The sequence below is a fragment of the Salvia hispanica genome, chromosome 4, assembly GCF_029641045.1.
Source record: "Salvia hispanica isolate PSC_SH4W2 chromosome 4, Shi_PSC_v1, whole genome shotgun sequence".
NCBI lineage: Eukaryota > Viridiplantae > Streptophyta > Magnoliopsida > Lamiales > Lamiaceae > Salvia > Salvia hispanica.
Genome location: NC_142695.1, coordinates 54997939 through 55016104, shown reverse-complemented (window position 1 = coordinate 55016104; position 18166 = coordinate 54997939). Strand labels below are relative to the sequence as shown.

The window sequence follows — 18166 nt, the reverse complement described above, 5'->3', positions numbered from 1 at the left end:
GGATGGAGGGAGTAGTTTTTTATATACTACTCCATGTTAATTTTACATTTAGTTATTTTTTATTTACTAAAAATATAATGAGAAAAGCAAAGATACACTCGATTTAATCATTTAACTTTTATAACTGACGTACGAGGTAGATCATTAAGATTATTTATGCGATGTTTGATCAATTATATTATAAGTTGTTCGATTTTGTTTATTTGATTGAAATTATGATCCAAGGATAATCATTTATTGAGTATACGTTACAAATTTATAGGTATGGCATTAAATTATACTATAAGCTTTTAGAATATACTAACATACGTGTCACGTGAATCAATTTTTTCATTCATTTTCTCTACTACTAGTTCAATAATCATCTCACCAAATGAAAATATAAAATAAAAGTAACTGCAAATTAATTGTTTGGTAAAAACTTGGTAGTGGAAATAATCAAATTCTTCAACTTGCAAAATTCGACAATCATTAAATTGTCTAAGATCGTGTCGTTATTATAGCTGCCAAACACGACCTCTACCCATTTAGCGACAAGCATCAGTCAATTTGTAATCTAAATTCTAACGACTGATTTTTCATTTTCTTCTTTCTTTTTTAAAAAAAGTTTACAGTTCACATGGAATTATATCCAAAGTTAATTAATGCTAAAACTAAAGTACTCTGCTCAATTATGCAAAATTCATAAATGCCAACAGCTCGCCACACATACATATAAAAATAAAATGAAAAATACTCAGCTCGAGCACAACGCGTGACACATTCCCCGTGCATCTTCTCCTTCCTCGTCCACCGCCGCGTTATATAATAGTGCTGGCTTTGACTATACTGCACATAATTTATTACGGAGTATATTATAAAACTTTATTTAAATAACAAATTTTAAATTAATGCTATTGTTTTATCTTGAATTTTGATTTTGGGGGGATTTTTATTTTTTTGGGGATTTAACTATAAAAAGTTTGAATTTTTATATCAATCTTGATTTATAATCTCACAAAATTCAAATTTCCTTGATGGTTTGAATATTTTAAAAATTCGATCTGAAATTCGATCCAAATTCAACATTTATGAGGTTTTTTATCTGCCAACCATAAAGTGTAACAAATATCCTTGACTTGAGAGTCATACTGAACTGAAAATTACTGACATCTTTTATTAATATTGAAAGCATTGCAAAATTATTTAAATTATTCATATAAATTGCCAAAAAGGTTAAAAAGAAATAAATGGTGACATTAATAATAAAAATATCAGAGTGGGCTGGCAGTGGCCCATTACTGACAGCAGTTTAAGCAGATTTCAGTCTTAGTCTAAGAAGGCCCACTGAATTGGAATTTTTGTGAATTTATGTTTTACTATCTTAGTCTATAATTAAATGTCCCATTTTTTATATTTTAGTTATCCACAAAAATTGGACATCTTTTCATTTTGATAAATTAAGTCTATAAGAGGAGGCTCATTTTACATTGATAATATGTCTACCACATTTTTATTATAACAATCTTATATACTTTACTCATTTTGTACATTTAAATTTGTTTCATCTATCAAGAATATTGATAAATTTGTGATATTCATAGTTAGGGAGATCAATCAGGTCAATCCTACTAAAAGAGCTTATTACATAGAAATTTATTATATTAGAATTTTTTGACCTAACCCAACCCTAAGCAATTGGATTTCGTACTAGCCCAACGGTGTCGTGTGTTTTGTCTAGGTGATACACTGGGTTTCCATTGATTTGCTTATGTTTTTGGGGATGTTTGGTGTTAGGTTGCTTTTGTTTCTTTTGCTTTTCTCTTGTTACGCTTTGGATTCCCTACTTTTGGCGGTATAGGTTTTGAACATCTGATTGTCTCACGTTGTGTCGTGTCTTTTTTAGCTCTTCATACATTTAATTTTTCATAAAAGAAAAGAGTGTATCGAAAATAGTCTACTGTAGCCCTCTAAATTTATCAGTATATTCGAACTCTGGTAGCGGACGGAGATACTATTAAGTCCTTAGGGCATTTACAATGAGAGGACTCTCCTCAGGCCACGTCTCTCGCCATGTCATCATATTCCTCCATTCATGTCCCAAGACACAACTCCTACAATGCACTTTATTTTTCCAAGCCAGAACATTTACCTCACATTATTCATTGTCTTACTATAAAAGTTAATTTACGAGATGATATATATTACGAAACTACTTCATTAAAAACATTAAATATTACGAATACTATTTAAAAAATAAAATTTAAAATTATTTGAAAATTAAAAATATAAAAAAGGGAGGGGGGAGAGTACGTCAGCACTGGAAAAAGTTGTGAATGAAATCTATTTAACTAAAAAAAATCAAAAACCACTGCCCCACTTCCGGCGCGGCGGCGGATACACGAGCCATGCCCCTCCATCGTCACCCCGACTGTCCTCCCCCTTCCCCATGACCGTCCCCATCACCCACAGTGGGGGAGCTGCAGCTAAAGGTGCCCACGGTTCCGGAACCGCCGGTTATAGTTCGGAACCGCCGGTTTCAGTTTTGAAAATTGTCGAATCGGAATCGAACTGCGAGGATGTTTTGCGGTTCCGGTTCCAGAACCGCCGGTTTCGGTTTCAGTTCTGAACCGCTGTTTTTTTTTCAAGTTGGTATCACGATTTTTCGGCGGTTTTTCGCAGTTCCGATTTGGAACCGCCCAAAATCGGCGGTTTCAGCACGGTTTCGGTTCAAAAAATTTTGAACTGAACCGAACCACGGTTCAAAAATCGACGATTTCGGTTTGAGTAAATTCTCATTGTTTCGGTTCGGAACTGTAACCGACGGTTACGATTTTGATTTTAACCGCCGATTCGATAAATCTTGGGCAGGTCTAGCTGCAGCGAGCCGCGCCGCACCTGCGTTCTTCCCTGTTGAAAATAGAAAAAAATAAGGGCGAAAAGGTGAGAAAAGTAATTGACAATGTTCAAAAGAATAATAATTGCATGGTCCACTGCTCCCACCACATTCTTTTGAGAATTAAAATAGTTTCTGACACACTTTCTCACTCTCTCTCTTTTCCACCGTTGCCTAAATTAAAAGTGACATCTGAAGAAATGGAAAAAAGCACTCCCTCCTTCCCACGTAATTTTACGCACTTTGACTCGGCACGAGTTTTAAGAAATATAATAAAAAGTGAGTTAAAGCAGTTGGTGGAATATGGGTCCTTTTAAAGTATTAGTTTTATAATAAAATATGAGTAGGAATGAGTTAGTGGAATATGTGATCTACTACCAAAAATAGTAAAAGTGAAATGGGTAAAATTATATGGGATGGAGTGAGTAGTATTGAATATTTGACTGATTGGAGCAGAGAAACCCATATATAATAAACATAGAGAGCAACGGAAGAATAAGCAAATAAGTATACCAGTAATTCTGCAACACTCCCAGTAGTAAGTGGCGGTTGCATATTTGCAGAGATACATATACATACTTTGCATACTTATATAGGGAGGAAAGGGGAGTGCCGGAGTGGTAACCAAGAGTGTGTATTAGTATCTCTGTTTTCACCATTTCCACTGTTTACGGAGCATTTTAAAGTACGTGTGTGTGATGGTCGGTGCACGCGCATGCATTGCTGGAGTTGAAAAGGTTGGATTTTGAGCATTTTATCATACACCCTTTTTGGCTTGGTAGCTCACGCTTCGTTTTCAGCCGAAAAGCTTGGATTTTGCTGGGAAAATCAAAATATTGGATTTTGTCTGTTTTTGAAATTGGGAGCCAGATTTTGTTGTTCTTGGTGAGAAATCTCCATGTGCTTGAGCTAAGAATAGTGTTTAGTTGGTGGGTGATGTGGGCTGTTAGTTTCTCAATTGCATTTCCTGTGATTGAGGAAATTATATGAGGAAGAAATAGGAACTCATGGTGGTGCTGAGTTTTTTCTTCATTTGAAGTGGGGAGATGAGGTTTGGCCCTATTATCTTCATGAAACAAGGCTTAATTTTTCATAATTAAGTTCTTGGAGGAGAAAGGGGGTAGAAAATTGGAGTTTGTTTTATGTATTGAGTTTTTGGAGGGTGGAATTCAGAGGATAAAGTGCATGTGTTATGCTATTTTGGGGTGAAAAGGAGGTAAATTATTTTGAGTTTTGAGAATTGTGGGGATTTTTTTATTCATGATATATTTGGATTCTGTTTGTTTTGTTTTTGCAGTTACTGCTGTTTTTTATGCTGCTCCAAGCCTCCAACTGTTTTGTTTGAATCTTCATGATGAAACTGTCTGCTTGCTTGAATCAGCAGTCTCCTGAAGGTAAGATTGCCCTTTCTTCCTTTTTGTTTGTATACAGTGATGGTTTGAGGCTCTGCTCAACTCTGAGATTTGACATAGTGTGGAGAAAGTTGGTGTGGAATCTCCATTTGTTTTATGCTTTTCTTAGTTAATTTTTAAAATTAATAATCATTCAAGTCTGCAAAATCTGCAAAAGAAGAACTGGATTCTCTTTCTTGAATTTTCTCTTCTTTCCTTGTCTTTTTGGGTACTGAGGTTTTCTGGTGTGTTGACCATTTTCCTTTCCATTTTGTTACTACAAAAGAATTGTAGTCTTACATGTTAATTTTTGGCCCATTTTGTCTAATTTGCATTGTTGATTGAGCTGGATTTGTTAATTCCTCATATGTTTTTGAATACTGAAGAATTTTCTTGAATTTTCTCATTTTAACTGTTTAATTGTTGATGATTTTTGTCAAATTTGTCGATTCGAACTGTTTTTGATTATTGATGATTTTCCTCGAATTCGGTCAGGAGGCGAGAAGAGCTGCCTAAATTCTGAACTTTGGCATGCCTGTGCCGGCCCTCTCGTTTCTCTCCCATCTATCGGAAGCCATGTGGTGTATTTTCCTCAGGGACACAGCGAGCAGGTATTTGTTTCCGATTTCACCTTTGAGAGCATAGTCTTCCGTATCAAACTATGGCGTCGTGTAGCTAGAAATTTGTCGAACCTCATAGTTTCTCAATGTGTGCTGAACAGGTTGCTGTGTCCACGAACAAAGAAGTCGATGCTCAGATGCCTAATTACCAGAGCTTACCTGCTCAGCTCATTTGCCAGCTTCATAACGTGACCATGCACGTAAGTTGTCTCACATCTGGAAGTCTCCGTTACTCGTTTGAGCTTGTTTGCGAAGCTTGATGTCTTGGCATTAACCAGGCTGACATAGAGACGGACGAGGTGTATGCTCAAATGACCTTGCAACCACTAAATGCAGTATGTCAACTTATCTCCTTTATTTCCTGTCTTTATTCTTGTTTGGAAAGACGAATTCGATTTCATCCTAGTCCATTTATATGCTCTTTTGCAGCAAGAGCAGAAAGAGATTTCCTTCCATCCGGCTGACTTGGGTGCAGCTAGCAAACAGCCAACCAATTACTTCTGCAAAACTTTGACAGCTAGTGACACGAGTACTCATGGTGGATTCTCAGTTCCGCGTCGGGCTGCAGAAAAAGTCTTCCCACCATTGGTAAACTTTTTGGTTCTTGAAAATTTTAAGACAAGTCTGTTTTTATCATTCGCTGTCTGGCTTTATAGTTATACTATGCCCGTGTACAGGATTTTTCACAGCAACCTCCGGCACAAGAGTTGATTGCCCGTGATCTCCATAGCAACGAGTGGAAATTCAGACATATATTTCGAGGTGTGTTCCAAATTACATATAAACATCTGGTTTTTATGATTAGAATTTTACATAGATGTTTTAGTTTCACTTAGTCTGATTATAAGATATTTGATGTTAAAAATTCGTTTAATACTAATCTCAGGTCAGCCAAAGAGGCATCTGCTCACAACTGGTTGGAGTGTTTTTGTGAGTGCTAAACGGCTCGTTGCTGGTGATTCGGTTCTTTTCATATGGTACACACTTCTGTACAACGTAGTGTTGTCTTGTGCAAAATTCTTGAGTCGTGACGCCTGACCTGATTTGTTGATGCATTGATCAGGAATGACAAGAATCAGCTGCTTCTTGGCATTAGACGTGCCAACCGCCCCCAAACAGTCATGCCTTCGTCAGTTTTATCCAGTGATAGCATGCATCTCGGGTTGCTTGCTGCTGCTGCTCATGCAGCTGCAACATATAGCCGTTACACGATATTCTATAATCCCAGGTAAGCTACTTCCTCGAGATAGCTTCCTGAATCATTTCATTTATCTCGATTCCACTGACACCAATTTTGATTCAGGGCAAGTCCGTCTGAATTTGTTATACCTCTGGCTAAATACGTAAAAGCAGTGCACCATACTCGAGTGTCCGTGGGGATGCGCTTCCGTATGCTGTTTGAAACAGAGGAATCCAGTGTCCGTCGGTATGATTTGAAATTTATATGCCAAGAATTGCATTTTTTATGTTTTCGTGTTTGTTCTGAGATGTTTTTGGTTCCAGCTACATGGGCACGATAACTGGCATAAGCGACTCGGATCCTGTCAGGTGGTTAAATTCACACTGGCGTTCGGTCAAGGTATGCTACAGGTTCTCTGCCTCGTACTAACTCGTATATGACTTCATAGTATTCACCACTCCCACTTCTCTAACACGATGAAGGTTGGCTGGGACGAGTCAACAGCTGGGGAGAGGCAGCCGAGAGTTTCACTTTGGGAAATCGAACCTTTAACCACGTTCCCTATGTATCATTCGCCTTTTCCTCTACGACTGAAGCGGCCTTGGCCATCAGGTCTCCCCTCATACGCAGGTAGAATTCCTCATTTTAGCTGTATCGACAATGACATTGTCATCACGCTCTCACACACGTGTGTTTCTCGTATTTCTAAAATCCATATTGTTTGTTGTGCCTAGGGATGAAGGCTGATGAGATGGGGTTAAATCCCTCCCTCATGTGGCTTCGTGGAGACGGTGGAATGCAAGCCCTGAACCAAGGGATGGGTGTCACGCCGTGGATGCAGCCAAGGTTCGATATGTCAATGCTCGGTATGCAAAATGATATCTATCAAGCCATGTCAGCTGCAGCTATGCAGGATATGAGGGTTGCCTCAGTTATGCAATTCCAGCAGCCCCAATCCGTCGGCAGCAGCTCTGCAGGTTATATGCAGCAGTCTCACTGCTCCGCTCCCTTCGTTCAAAGCCTTCAAGGCCAGTCTCAGGCAATGTCGCACGCAAACCTACTCCAGCGACAACTGCTCCAGCAAAACTCGTTCAACGATGCACAGATCCAGCAGCAGCAACAACAACACGGTAATCAGACGCAGCATGATATTGATCCTCAGCAATCGCAGTTGTCATCAAACTCTCAACTTCAGTCTCCGACTATGCACTCTATGTCTTCCATGCATCAGAGCTTTTCAGAGTCAAACGTTAAACCTGTCGGCAACATGAGTTCTCCTCTACACAGCCTGTTGAGTTCGGTCAACCAGGACGAGGCCTCCAACCTCCTTAACGTGTCGAGATCAAGCAACTTGCTATCTTCTAGTGGTTGGCCGACAAAACGGGTTGCTCTCGATCCTCTTTCAAGTGGTCTCTCCTCCCAGAGTATCACGCCGCAGGCTGATCAATTAGGACTTTCGAACGCATACACAACCAGCAATCCTGTTTCTTTGCCTCCTTTTCCTGGCAGAGAGTGCTTGATGGGGCAAGAAGCGAATAACGATCCCCACAACAACTTCCTCTTTGGAGTTAACATAGATTCCTCCTCCCTTCTCATGCCGAACGGGATGCCAAACCTTAAAGCAGTTGTTAGTGACAGTGATAACGCGACCATGGCCTTCGCCTCTTCCAGCTACATGACTAGCTCTGGTGCTGATTACCAGCTCAACCGTCCCGTGACTTCAAGCAGTTGCATTGATGATTCAGGTTTGTTGATGTCTACCGAGAATGGAGGGAATAACAATCTGCCCAATAAAACCTTTGTTAAGGTAATTTTTCCGAAGCCTTATACTCTTGTTCGTCTTTTGCACTTGTATTATTTTTATCTATCCATCCTATACCAAGTCGAATATCCAATGTTCCACAGGTTCACAAATTTGGCTCGTTTGGAAGATCGCTTGACATCACCAAATTCAGTAGCTATCCGGAGCTGCGAAGTGAGCTTGCTCAGATGTTTGGCCTCGAAGGCGAATTGGAAGATCCGTTGAGATCAGGCTGGCAGCTTGTATTCGTGGACCGTGAAAACGATGTTCTTCTTCTTGGTGACGACCCCTGGCAGTAAGTTCTCCATTTCACTCGCATTCATAACAGAATATGCAATCTATATACATCTTCTTTCGCCTCAAAAATTCTGATTCTCGTGCTATTTCAGGGAGTTCGTAAACAGTGTGTGGTGCATCAAGATCCTGTCGCCACAAGAGGTGCAGGAGATGGGGAAACCGGGACAGGAACTACTCAACTCCGTGCCCCTTCAGAGGTTGCCCGCCCAAAACGGCAGTTGTGATGGCTTTGGAAACCGACAGGAGGCGAGGAACATGAGCACCGGTATACCGTCTGTTGGAAGTCTAGATTTCTGAATCGATATCTGTTTGTAATATTAGCGTTGTCTGAATCTGGTAGGCAAGAGAAATTCTGTTTCTAACTTGAAAAAAATTTATAATAGAAGCTAATATATACTTCTGTAAGTTTATTATAGTATATACTTCATCCTCTGTTTTCTTCCCATATTTCTGAACTCTTACTAGTTGATCTTGAAATAGCTCTAGCTTTCATTCTCTCTCTTATAAAAAAAATCAAAATTTAGCCTGTGTTGTAGAATTGTACAGTAACTGATTTCAAAACAAGAAAAGCCAATCTAATAGTTTAAGTTGACACAACTTGATAGCAAACTATGAGAAGAAAAATGACAGAGTTTACACCAAAACTATACACAGGGTGTGAATGAGGGCATGTATAGCTGCAAATATCTGCAGTTCAATCCAAAGGCTTGAAATTGTTGATTGTCAATAGATACATAGATGGATTGGTGAGAACAATTATGGAAAAGCACTACCACAATGGTGATTCTAACATAGACATATTTATTCCCACGGAGTGCATTGTTCTGCATATTCTGGTGCGAAGTTTTGCTCGTGTGAATGTCCAGGCTTGGTTATGACCAACCGCAGCAGATGAAGGGGGAAGAAGGGATACGGCCCGTTTGGCGGATGTATTCTGCTTGCGACGCAGTTTTTTCAGCCTGTTGGTTTTTTCTAGCTTCGGCTGCAGCTCGTTTTTCCTCTGATTTTTGCCTAGCCATTGCTACCTTCTTCACCATCTTTGCTTGAGCCTGCGCTTTCATTTGCTCGATTTGTGCCTGAGTTTGTTGATCTTTTTTCATCAGTTTTCATTTTGATGCAAAACAGTGTTCATGGATTTTCAGCAATAAGAGGTGAAGATGCCTTTACCTCTATTTGTCTCATTTCAGCTTCAAGCCTTGCTTTCTGCTGACTCTCCCATGCCTGAATTCTTATTTCTTCGCGTTTATATCTGAAATCAAGTTCGGGTGAGTTCAAAACTGCATTTGATGACGAAAAATTAGCTTCAATATTTTAACTACAGAGCATAAAGCTTCAAGTATGAACCTGGCAGCATGCTTAGCTTTCTCAGCTTCTTCCCAGGCTGCTGCACGTTTCGCATACTCAATCTGTGCGAGCTCATCGTTGTCTATGGCTTCATTCCCAGAATTACTCTTATCTTTCTCGTCATTGCTTGCCCAAGCGGCAATATTCATCTTACCGAGTTGAACGCCCAAGGCTACAATCTCCCTTCTCGTTTTAAGCTTTTGTTCTTGCTCAGACAATTCCTTCTTAGCATGTTCAGCCAGGTTCTGCGTGGAATTGCTGATGGGTCGCTCCGTTGGCGTGGGTGCTGGCTCCCCCCTCCGAGGAGTAGAAGGTATAGAAGACGTTGGGCTACGGAGTGGGGTTGTTGCACTTACTGGTGTAACACTCCTCGATGGCTCTTGGCTCGGAATAGGAGTCATTTCTGTTCCCATATCTCTCATCGACACTGATCTTATGGCAGGAACTGCAGGCATCAGAAGAAGCAAATAAGCATAACAGTTTTACAAAGTGCACACCATTATTTTCTTTCTAATACACATCTTAATTTCATTAGTTCCTCAACAAGAGCAGAAAGATTAGCAGCAGCAGCAGCAGCAACATAATCATTCAGAGTGAAAAAAACCAGCCACTTTGCGCTCAAAGAGTGAGATATTCTAGCAGGTACAACTTTCTTGTATAACTTCTTGAGTTCTTTATAAGCATATTTCAAAACAAAACAACGAACTTTCCAACCTACTGATATCGACACGAATAGTTGTTCCTAGTTACATGTCTCAACCTAACTAATTACAAAGTTAGTTAGACCTTCAAATTTTGAAAAGCTTAACAAAGGTGTCTCTGTAAGTTGTAGTAACTGACAAGCATTGCAGAGAAATAGACACACATACATTTCTTTTTTTTCTAAGTTATCATTATCTTTATGGAAGACTAGTGGAATTCAAGTTGATTAAGGCAAAAAACATGAAAACAGAAACACACATTCAAAATAAACAAAACAGTTGAATATCATAATCACCTGTTGTTTCGTCTGTTACAGTCTTGGTGCAAGGCATATTTGAATCATCTACCTCAGATAAATCCTTACTTTCCGGGCACCCCAATCCCGCCTGCGAAGCAGATTGGCAAAAATCAACCCTCTTCACCCATGGCTTGTTCTCAGAACTCGTAGATTCTGGCACAACTCTCACCACATTCGTGGCTGGTTGCCTGTTCACCTGATTCTGGATGTTGGCCTTCTTTGACATATTGGATTGCACATTTTGCTTGTTCATAATCCACTTCTCCGCATCGTTCCATTTCGAGGACATTGGCCTCGAGAACGATCTTGTCATCGAATGGTGCAGCGACCTCTCCCCTTTGTGGAACTCAAAGCTCGAGGTGCTATCATAATCAAGGTTCTCATCCTCACACATTCTAACCGGGTGGACAGAACTTGAATTACCGGTATCTCCCTTCGAAAGAAGCTGCATTCTAAAACGACTAGCGTCGCCACTATCCTTTCCTCCGAGCTCCTTCGACTGCAACGAATTCGCATTTCCTTGGCTAGCATCCGAGGTAACACCATCTGACTTAACTTGCAAAACCTCTAAATTCGACACTGCCAAAGGAAAACAGAATGCAGGTCTAAAATCAGCAAAAGGGTGTCTTCACAATTTCGAGCACTAAAACTGCTTCTTCACTCCAGCAAAAAAAAATTACATTTCCAAATCTTTCCACATTGAAAAACTTAAAACTAATTTTACCAAATTTTGCAGAAACTATGTCACTGCTTCAGAGAGGGCCAATAGAAAGAGATCAAAGCAGGTAAATACCCCTAGGCCCACACTAGCTCTAATTCAACGATGAATGACTAATAAATGCAATCTGAATCTACCAATAACAAGATAACTGAAAGGAAAAATCAAAGAGGGAAAAACTCATCAAACCTTCCTCTCCAAAATCCTCATTCTCGGCTGCCAACAAGCTGTTCTTGACAAACTCTGAATCTTCCATCCTAGCAGGAGATGTTCTCGAAGAATTACTGTTTGATCCATCTTTTTTCTTCTGATGGTGCGGCCCCATAAGCTTCATCCTCAGCTTACTCGGAGATAAAATACCAGTCTGCAACAACACCCAAAAAAAATCGAAAATCGAAAATTTCAATAAACAGAAAAAATCCAAATTGAGAGAGTTCAACACACACACGGCACCACCCCACTGTGGAAAACTTGAAAAAGGTGCAAAAATTACTTTTTTCCCCATTTAAGTAATCTAATTGAAATGTCATTGTAATTTTCTCTCAAAACATTTGATCAAGCAATTGGTGTGCTGGATCACAAAACATCTAATTTCCAAGGGGATAAGGCGTTGGAGCTAAATGCATCGATGAAGAAGCAACAAACTCGAAGAAAAAGGAGGGGAAATGCATGGATTTAGGTGGAAGATGTGATTGCAATACCTGAACTTTGTGTATCCGCTCGTACTCCATTAGATTCTTTTTCTCTACTTTTTTGGTGAGAGACGCAGCAAAGCCGTGAACAGAGGCCTAGCTAGAGAAGAAGAGGAGAGCTAGCAAGAAGAAGCCAAAGCTCTTTTTGGTCACAGTTCTCTGCAAATCTGAAGGCTTGTTTTAGAGAGAGAATGTGTGTAATTTGGTGGCAAATGTTGGCGAGCTTTTAACGATTTATTGACTGTTACTAATTCAGCGATTATTTTCGATTATGTTTTTTTAATTTGAAAAAATGTATTGCTGTTTTCTTCGATGGGTCCTTCCTTTTCTTTTGCTTTTTGGCCTTCTTTTTGTCTATAATAAAGACTATGTTATTTTAATGCATAATTTAATAAATACTAGTAGTATGTGATTTATTAAATTGCTACGAATTTTAAGAAATTATTTAATATTATAAAAAAATATGGTTGAAAATTTTTTATGGGTGTGGACTCTAATGCATGTTGTAAGAAATAATATGAAAGAAAATTTATTGAAAAAGTAATATGTAGATTTAGAAATAAATGTTCCAAATTAGACCACCACATATTCTAAGTAATTATATGAGTATGTAAAGATATGTGATGAAAAAGATTAATTGGTTTTAGGTCCTACTTTTATACTATTATTATATTTAATAAATTATGGAGTACTAAATGCAAATGAGTTTGTAGAACGTATGATTTATTTAATAAAAATATTGAAATTGAAATGAAATACTTCACAATGGATAGACCGAAATGGAAATAATAACGGACGGAGGATATTGTTTACAATAAATGCGACTTTAATGATTTAATAGAGTTGTGATCCATTTACTTAAAATAGAAAAAAAATAATTAAACTTATAAATTGTGGAGATTATAATTATTCCTCGTAAGATTTGAAAAATATACTCTCCCTATCCCCTAAAAATAGAAACTCTTTCCGTTTGGTTTATCCATTAGAAACTTTCTGTTTAAGAAAATTTCTTTCTCTCTAACGGGGTGGGGTTTGAGTCGTGTGACCCATTTTCTACTAACAAACTTTTCTTTCCACATCTCTCTTACTTTTCTAATTTGCATTAAAAGTCAGGTCGTTTCAAAAATTTCTATTTTTAGGAGAAAGGAGAATATATATTTTATTACAAGTTTCAAATTTTTTTATTTGTCTCGTCCGTGTGAAACAATGTTTTTTAAGTATCCATAGAATACGTTGTATCCGACATAAATTGAACAGTTAAAAAAAATGAAACTTCTTGATGAATATTCCATTTCCAACTTGACTGACTAAACCTTAATATCCTTCAACATAATGTTTTGAACTATTAATGACTGTAATAATATATATAAATTATTAAAACTAATAAAAAAAGCTTTGTGTTGTTGATAATTGCAATAAAACTCATAAATTATCCAATAACTAACCAAAGGAATTCTTTAATTTTCGAACTTGTTACATGTGACTTATAATAAGAATAATATTTACCTAGTAGATTGTTGTTGAATTATTGGTTTGGTGCATTAAAGTAATTTATGTCACACTCAATCACTCGATTTTTTTGGCAGAACATTTATTTTGGGATACACTATTAATGCCCTAATCTATTCATTTCCCCTTCACAAAGAACCATTTTTGGAATCTGTCTTTTGCAATTATGAACACACCTAAGCTGTAATGACATTTATGGCTTTAATGTTTGACCACCGGTCTTCTATAGTGGATTCTGTCCTATCAAATAGGCAACTTTACTATAGTATTTTTTTAGAATATGAAAAAAATAAAACTTGAATGTAATTTTCCCTTTTATTGTGATTATCAATTATCATTATGGAAAAGGGAATTCCCCAACATTTTACACACTTTTGGGTAATGGGTCCGAGTGACTTTTTTCACTCCATGTATCATTGTTGGCTTTAAAAGGTGGTGTAGAAGTTTGGTATATTGTGATTGAATGTTTTCAAGAAAAAGTGTAGGAAAATGATACCAACTTGTCCACTTAATTTCAAAATCCAAATTAGTAGACTTTTTGAGAATTTTGCATTCATGTATCTCATGGATTTGATTTGTCACAAAATTAGCTGGTTCATAAATATAAATGTATAGTTGTGTTGTGTAAAGTTGTGTTATACACAATTGACACATTTGTACAATGAGAATTGAAACTTAGCCAAAATTATCGATTTTCACCTTCACTCTTTGTCGCTTCAAATGTATTGTACGAGTTTTCTCTATATATATTAATTTTTTTTTATATTTCTCTCGTTTTGATTCTTATCTTCTTCTTCTACTGTATACCGTCTTTATTATTTTCAATTAATGTCATGGTATATATATTAGGGCAAATAGTCGAAATAACCATGATGTTTGATCAAATTCCGCTTCATCCCACAATTTTAAAAATAAGTCGGAAAAACTGTAATTCTCAGATTAAAAACATTATTAATAGCAGTTATGACGACACCACTGACATTCCCACATTATCGACTCTTTCGACAATTTTTCCAACATTATTATCGGTTCTTCCTACCATCCATATTTGGGACCCTAGTGTAGAAATCTTGGCTATGTCATTATGTACATTTGTGTAAATATAAATACATGTATATTTGAATTGAAAGCATGATGAGTTAGTTCGAAAACTAATGGCGGGAGAGAGAGTGGGATAATGATTGTGCATGAAGTGTTGAGAGTAGTTGGGATTTCTGATCCATTTTTTACTTATTTCAGAAGTTATGTACTGTACTATCTTCTTCATTCAGCCCGTCATGTTTGCAGGCCTATCTAATTTAAAACACCACCACCTCTCTCTCTCTAATCATTCTATTTTAAATCTGTTATTATATCTTGTTATAAAATAATTAGTGGGCAGGGAAAATATAACATATACTACTAGTATTTAATTATTAATTCGAGTGTAAAGAATAGAGTATTGACAAAAGAGAGTGTACTACTACTAGACTATACTAGTACTTTAAAATTTAGGGAAATTATATATGATAAAAAGAAGGGATATTGGCATCTAATATTATAAAATTTTTAAAAATTTGGGTTATTTCCATGAACTTTAAAATTGGCAAATAATATCACGAACTTTATCCCGAGTTTGTTTTTTCCCATAAATGAAAAAATTCATGTTATTTAATAGATTGAAGAACAATTTTGGAGGGTGTGCTTCAAGAAAAACTATTTTCAAAGATTGAAAAACTTGAAACTTTCAAAATTGTTGTCGAGAAATTACGAAAAAAAAATCGGTATCATAATATTATTTGTAGAATTTTTTCATTCGTGGGAAAAAACAAACACGGGGTAAAGTTCGTGATATTATTTGTCAATTTTAAAATTCGTGGAAAAACTCAACTTTTTAAAAGTTTTGTAATATTAGATGCCAATATCCCTACAAAGAAATTATAAACTCAAACAAGTCTTGATTATCGTAGACTCTCAGTCCTTACTACATTTCCAACAATCCAGCCACAATCAGTGGTCCATTTTAAAACAAAAATTTATCAGATAATTTAAAGAAAGAAAATCTATAAGTTTTGCAATAAATTGGCACTATTCGAGCAGCTTTCTGCAAATAATACTAATTGGAGTATTACAAACGATAAAAATTAAAGTTCAAAAATTTATGTGAAAAGTTCAAAAATCAGTAAATAGACTCTGAATTCTATAATGTGATCTCTCACATAGACCGAACCCCCTCCCCCCACCTACCCCACCAGGCCACCCTAGTATACTAGTACTATACATACAATAACAGTGCATGCATAATTGTATATATCTTGAGTTTAGTGTAATTATGATAAATAATTTTAAATAAAAGAGTAAATATTTAATTTTGTAGTAGTAGGAGTATGATTTTGAGGTGACACGGTATCCAATAGTAATACTGTAGTAATTGGTCAATACCTGATCCCACTATGATAGAGACCCTCAAATTTCACCATCTCTCTCCATTTGCTTTTATTTCAAAAAAGGTTAAAAAGTTGTTTGTTAAAGAATTTTTTCCAGCTTGTTTAAAACTTATTAACTCTATATAATTAACTGCTTTTACTATAAAGTGTTTTAATGAAATGTTTATAAGACTATGATTTTTTTCTTCCAAATTTTTGTACTCCATGCCTAAGTATATGTCATGCCCCTTGATGTCATGCAAGATTAAATATACCATGTCAATTTCAATCATAGCCGAACAGACTTGTAAAAATTTGCATATTCAATAAAATTTATTCCAACTTTCTATGAAAAACAATTTAACTTTTTTGTAAGATGTTCCATTTAATTAGTCATCTTCTATTTTTAGGATGTTCCATTTAATAGTCATCTTCTATTTTATAAATTATTTTTAAAAGTTATATTCTCTCCGTCCCAAAAAAATTGAGTCATATTCCTTTTTAGTCCGTCCCAATAAAGTTGAGTCATTTCCTTTTTTCAACAGAAGACAAAACATCTAATCATTATTTTTTTATTCTATCATTTACTTTACTCTCTCTTATCTTTCCTACTTTTTAATATAAATTCTTAATCACCGTGCCCAAAAGTTTTATTTCAACCTTTATGGGACGGAGGGAGTAAAAAATACTATTCCAAATTGTACTCCCTCCGTCCCAGATAATTCGACCCAGTATTCCATTTCGGGCCGTCCCACATAATTTGTCCCATTTCTCTTTTACCATTTTTGGTAGTGGACCTCATATTCCACTAACTCATTCCTACTCACATTTTATTATAAAACTAATACTTTAAAAGTAGGACTCACATCCCACCAATTTTTTCAACTTACTTTCTATTAGCCGGGTTAAAGTGTCCCAAATTATCTGGGATGGCGGGAGTAATATTAATTGGTCATTTTTGTTTTACTAATGCGTAATATTACAAATATTTATTCATTGTGACTCGTCATATCAAATAGCTTTACCTAATAATGGGGCATGCAAAGTCCAAAAATTTGTCACATATAGAGGGGCTAGGCTAGACTCATGATTACGTAATAGGGGTTTAAATTAAGCATATAATTAATTATTTTGTAGTACTAGTAAATAATTAATTAGCTGCCATTTATACTTTTAATGCTATCATTAGATATTAGATTAAAGTTAAGCCCATGTGATCACGTATCCCAAGACTGCTAATTGCCTATCCAAATGAGACACATTTGATGACGATCGCACGTGCCTCCTCACGTGATTTCTGATTATTTTTTCTTTTCTTTTCTATTTTTATTGCATTATCTATGCACTTATCAACATTTAGGAGTATATAATAATATGCTTTTCTTAACTCAAATAACAACATTCTAGTCAAACACTTCCTTTTCTTTTCACTTTACAGAATTAAAGGCAATTTAATAATGCATAATTATATATGTGCATAGATTTATGTACAAGTCCCCTAGAGCTTCCATTATCTACCAATTTAATCCTTAAATCAATTAAAATTCAATTTTCTCATTTCATTATATATGTATGTATTTAAGTTACAATGTTTATAAAATAAAATACATAATTAAAAATAAAAAACACATAAATTTCAAAAATTTAGATTCAAATATAATTAAAAACCCTACGTACGGTCATATTCCGCTTAAAAGTAGAAGTACTTCAAGAAGCGCTTCCTACCATTTTATTATTGTTTCATTCATCGTCAATGTATCTTTGGCAAGTATATAATCATGTATTTTTAAGCGTATCCGCTCAATCAGTCGGCCACATTTCTAATGCAATTTGGCATTGTCGTCTCTACCCATTGCGCATGCTTTAAAGAGTTCTTCGTAATTAGTTTAAGTCTTAGTATAAATTAAATTGACAAACTTGTTTTACACAAACTTGTATACGAGCTTACTCTTACATTCCAAATACATCCCCATCAATATTTTATTTTTCATAAAAATTTCGGCATGCTGATGCAATTTCCAAGCTTCAACCATCAGAAAATTTTACGTGGGTTATTTTTTTTAAAAAAAGAACTATATTATGGACATTTCTATGAAATATACAAATTCAATTCAAACCTCTTTAAAATTACAAAATGGCTCTTTTCACCAAGGTAGCAATTGCTGACGACAATCTTCTTACAACAAAATTAACTTTATCGAACATATATATACATAGTGTTGTGGGGGGCACAAAACTGCACAGTGCTCATTGACAGACACACACTCATGCCTTTTACCTTTCTCATGTTTTATTTAATAATTTCCCAACCTAATAACAATATCCATAACAAAT

At 36.2% G+C, this 18166-nt stretch overlaps 2 protein-coding genes across 2 annotated transcripts; one reads left to right on the top strand and one right to left on the bottom strand.

Moving 5' to 3' along the window:
* The first annotated feature begins 3493 nt into the window (after positions 1 to 3493).
* On the top strand, positions 3494 to 8582 carry LOC125193886 (auxin response factor 6-like). The gene is made up of 15 exons (XM_048091822.2): positions 3494 to 4091; positions 4173 to 4269; positions 4762 to 4877; positions 4988 to 5086; positions 5165 to 5221; positions 5316 to 5474; positions 5564 to 5648; positions 5773 to 5863; positions 5950 to 6114; positions 6190 to 6312; positions 6390 to 6465; positions 6549 to 6696; positions 6801 to 7873; positions 7972 to 8162; positions 8257 to 8582. The coding sequence occupies exons 2-15, from the start codon at positions 4227 to 4229 to the stop codon at positions 8459 to 8461; spliced, it is 2631 nt and encodes an 876-aa protein (XP_047947779.2). The 5' UTR covers positions 3494 to 4091; positions 4173 to 4226; the 3' UTR covers positions 8462 to 8582.
* Positions 8583 to 8740: 158 nt separating this feature from the next.
* LOC125193887 (uncharacterized) lies at positions 8741 to 12142 on the bottom strand. Its single transcript, XM_048091823.2, has 6 exons — positions 11928 to 12142; positions 11416 to 11590; positions 10506 to 11087; positions 9509 to 9953; positions 9332 to 9413; positions 8741 to 9240 (listed from the first exon to the last, which is right to left on the bottom strand). The coding sequence occupies exons 1-6, from the start codon at positions 11955 to 11957 to the stop codon at positions 9037 to 9039; spliced, it is 1518 nt and encodes a 505-aa protein (XP_047947780.1). The 5' UTR covers positions 11958 to 12142; the 3' UTR covers positions 8741 to 9036.
* Between the last annotated feature and the right edge of the window lie 6024 nt (positions 12143 to 18166).

Excerpts from the sequence above, each read along its gene's own strand:
- LOC125193886 (XM_048091822.2), top strand. The coding sequence starts at position 4,227 with ATGATGAAACTGTCTGCTTGCTTGAATCAGCAGTCTCCTGAAG. Across the intron at positions 5,864-5,949 it reads GATTCGGTTCTTTTCATATG|GAATGACAAGAATCAGCTGC; the intron begins GTACACACTTCT and ends TGCATTGATCAG. Across the intron at positions 6,697-6,800 it reads AGGTCTCCCCTCATACGCAG|GGATGAAGGCTGATGAGATG; the intron begins GTAGAATTCCTC and ends TGTTGTGCCTAG.
- LOC125193887 (XM_048091823.2), bottom strand. The coding sequence starts at position 11,957 with ATGGAGTACGAGCGGATACACAAAGTTCAG. Across the intron at positions 9,954-10,505 it reads TGTAACAGACGAAACAACAG|TTCCTGCCATAAGATCAGTG; the intron begins GTGATTATGATA and ends TGATGCCTGCAG. Across the intron at positions 9,241-9,331 it reads CTGAAATGAGACAAATAGAG|GCACAAATCGAGCAAATGAA; the intron begins GTAAAGGCATCT and ends CAACAAACTCAG.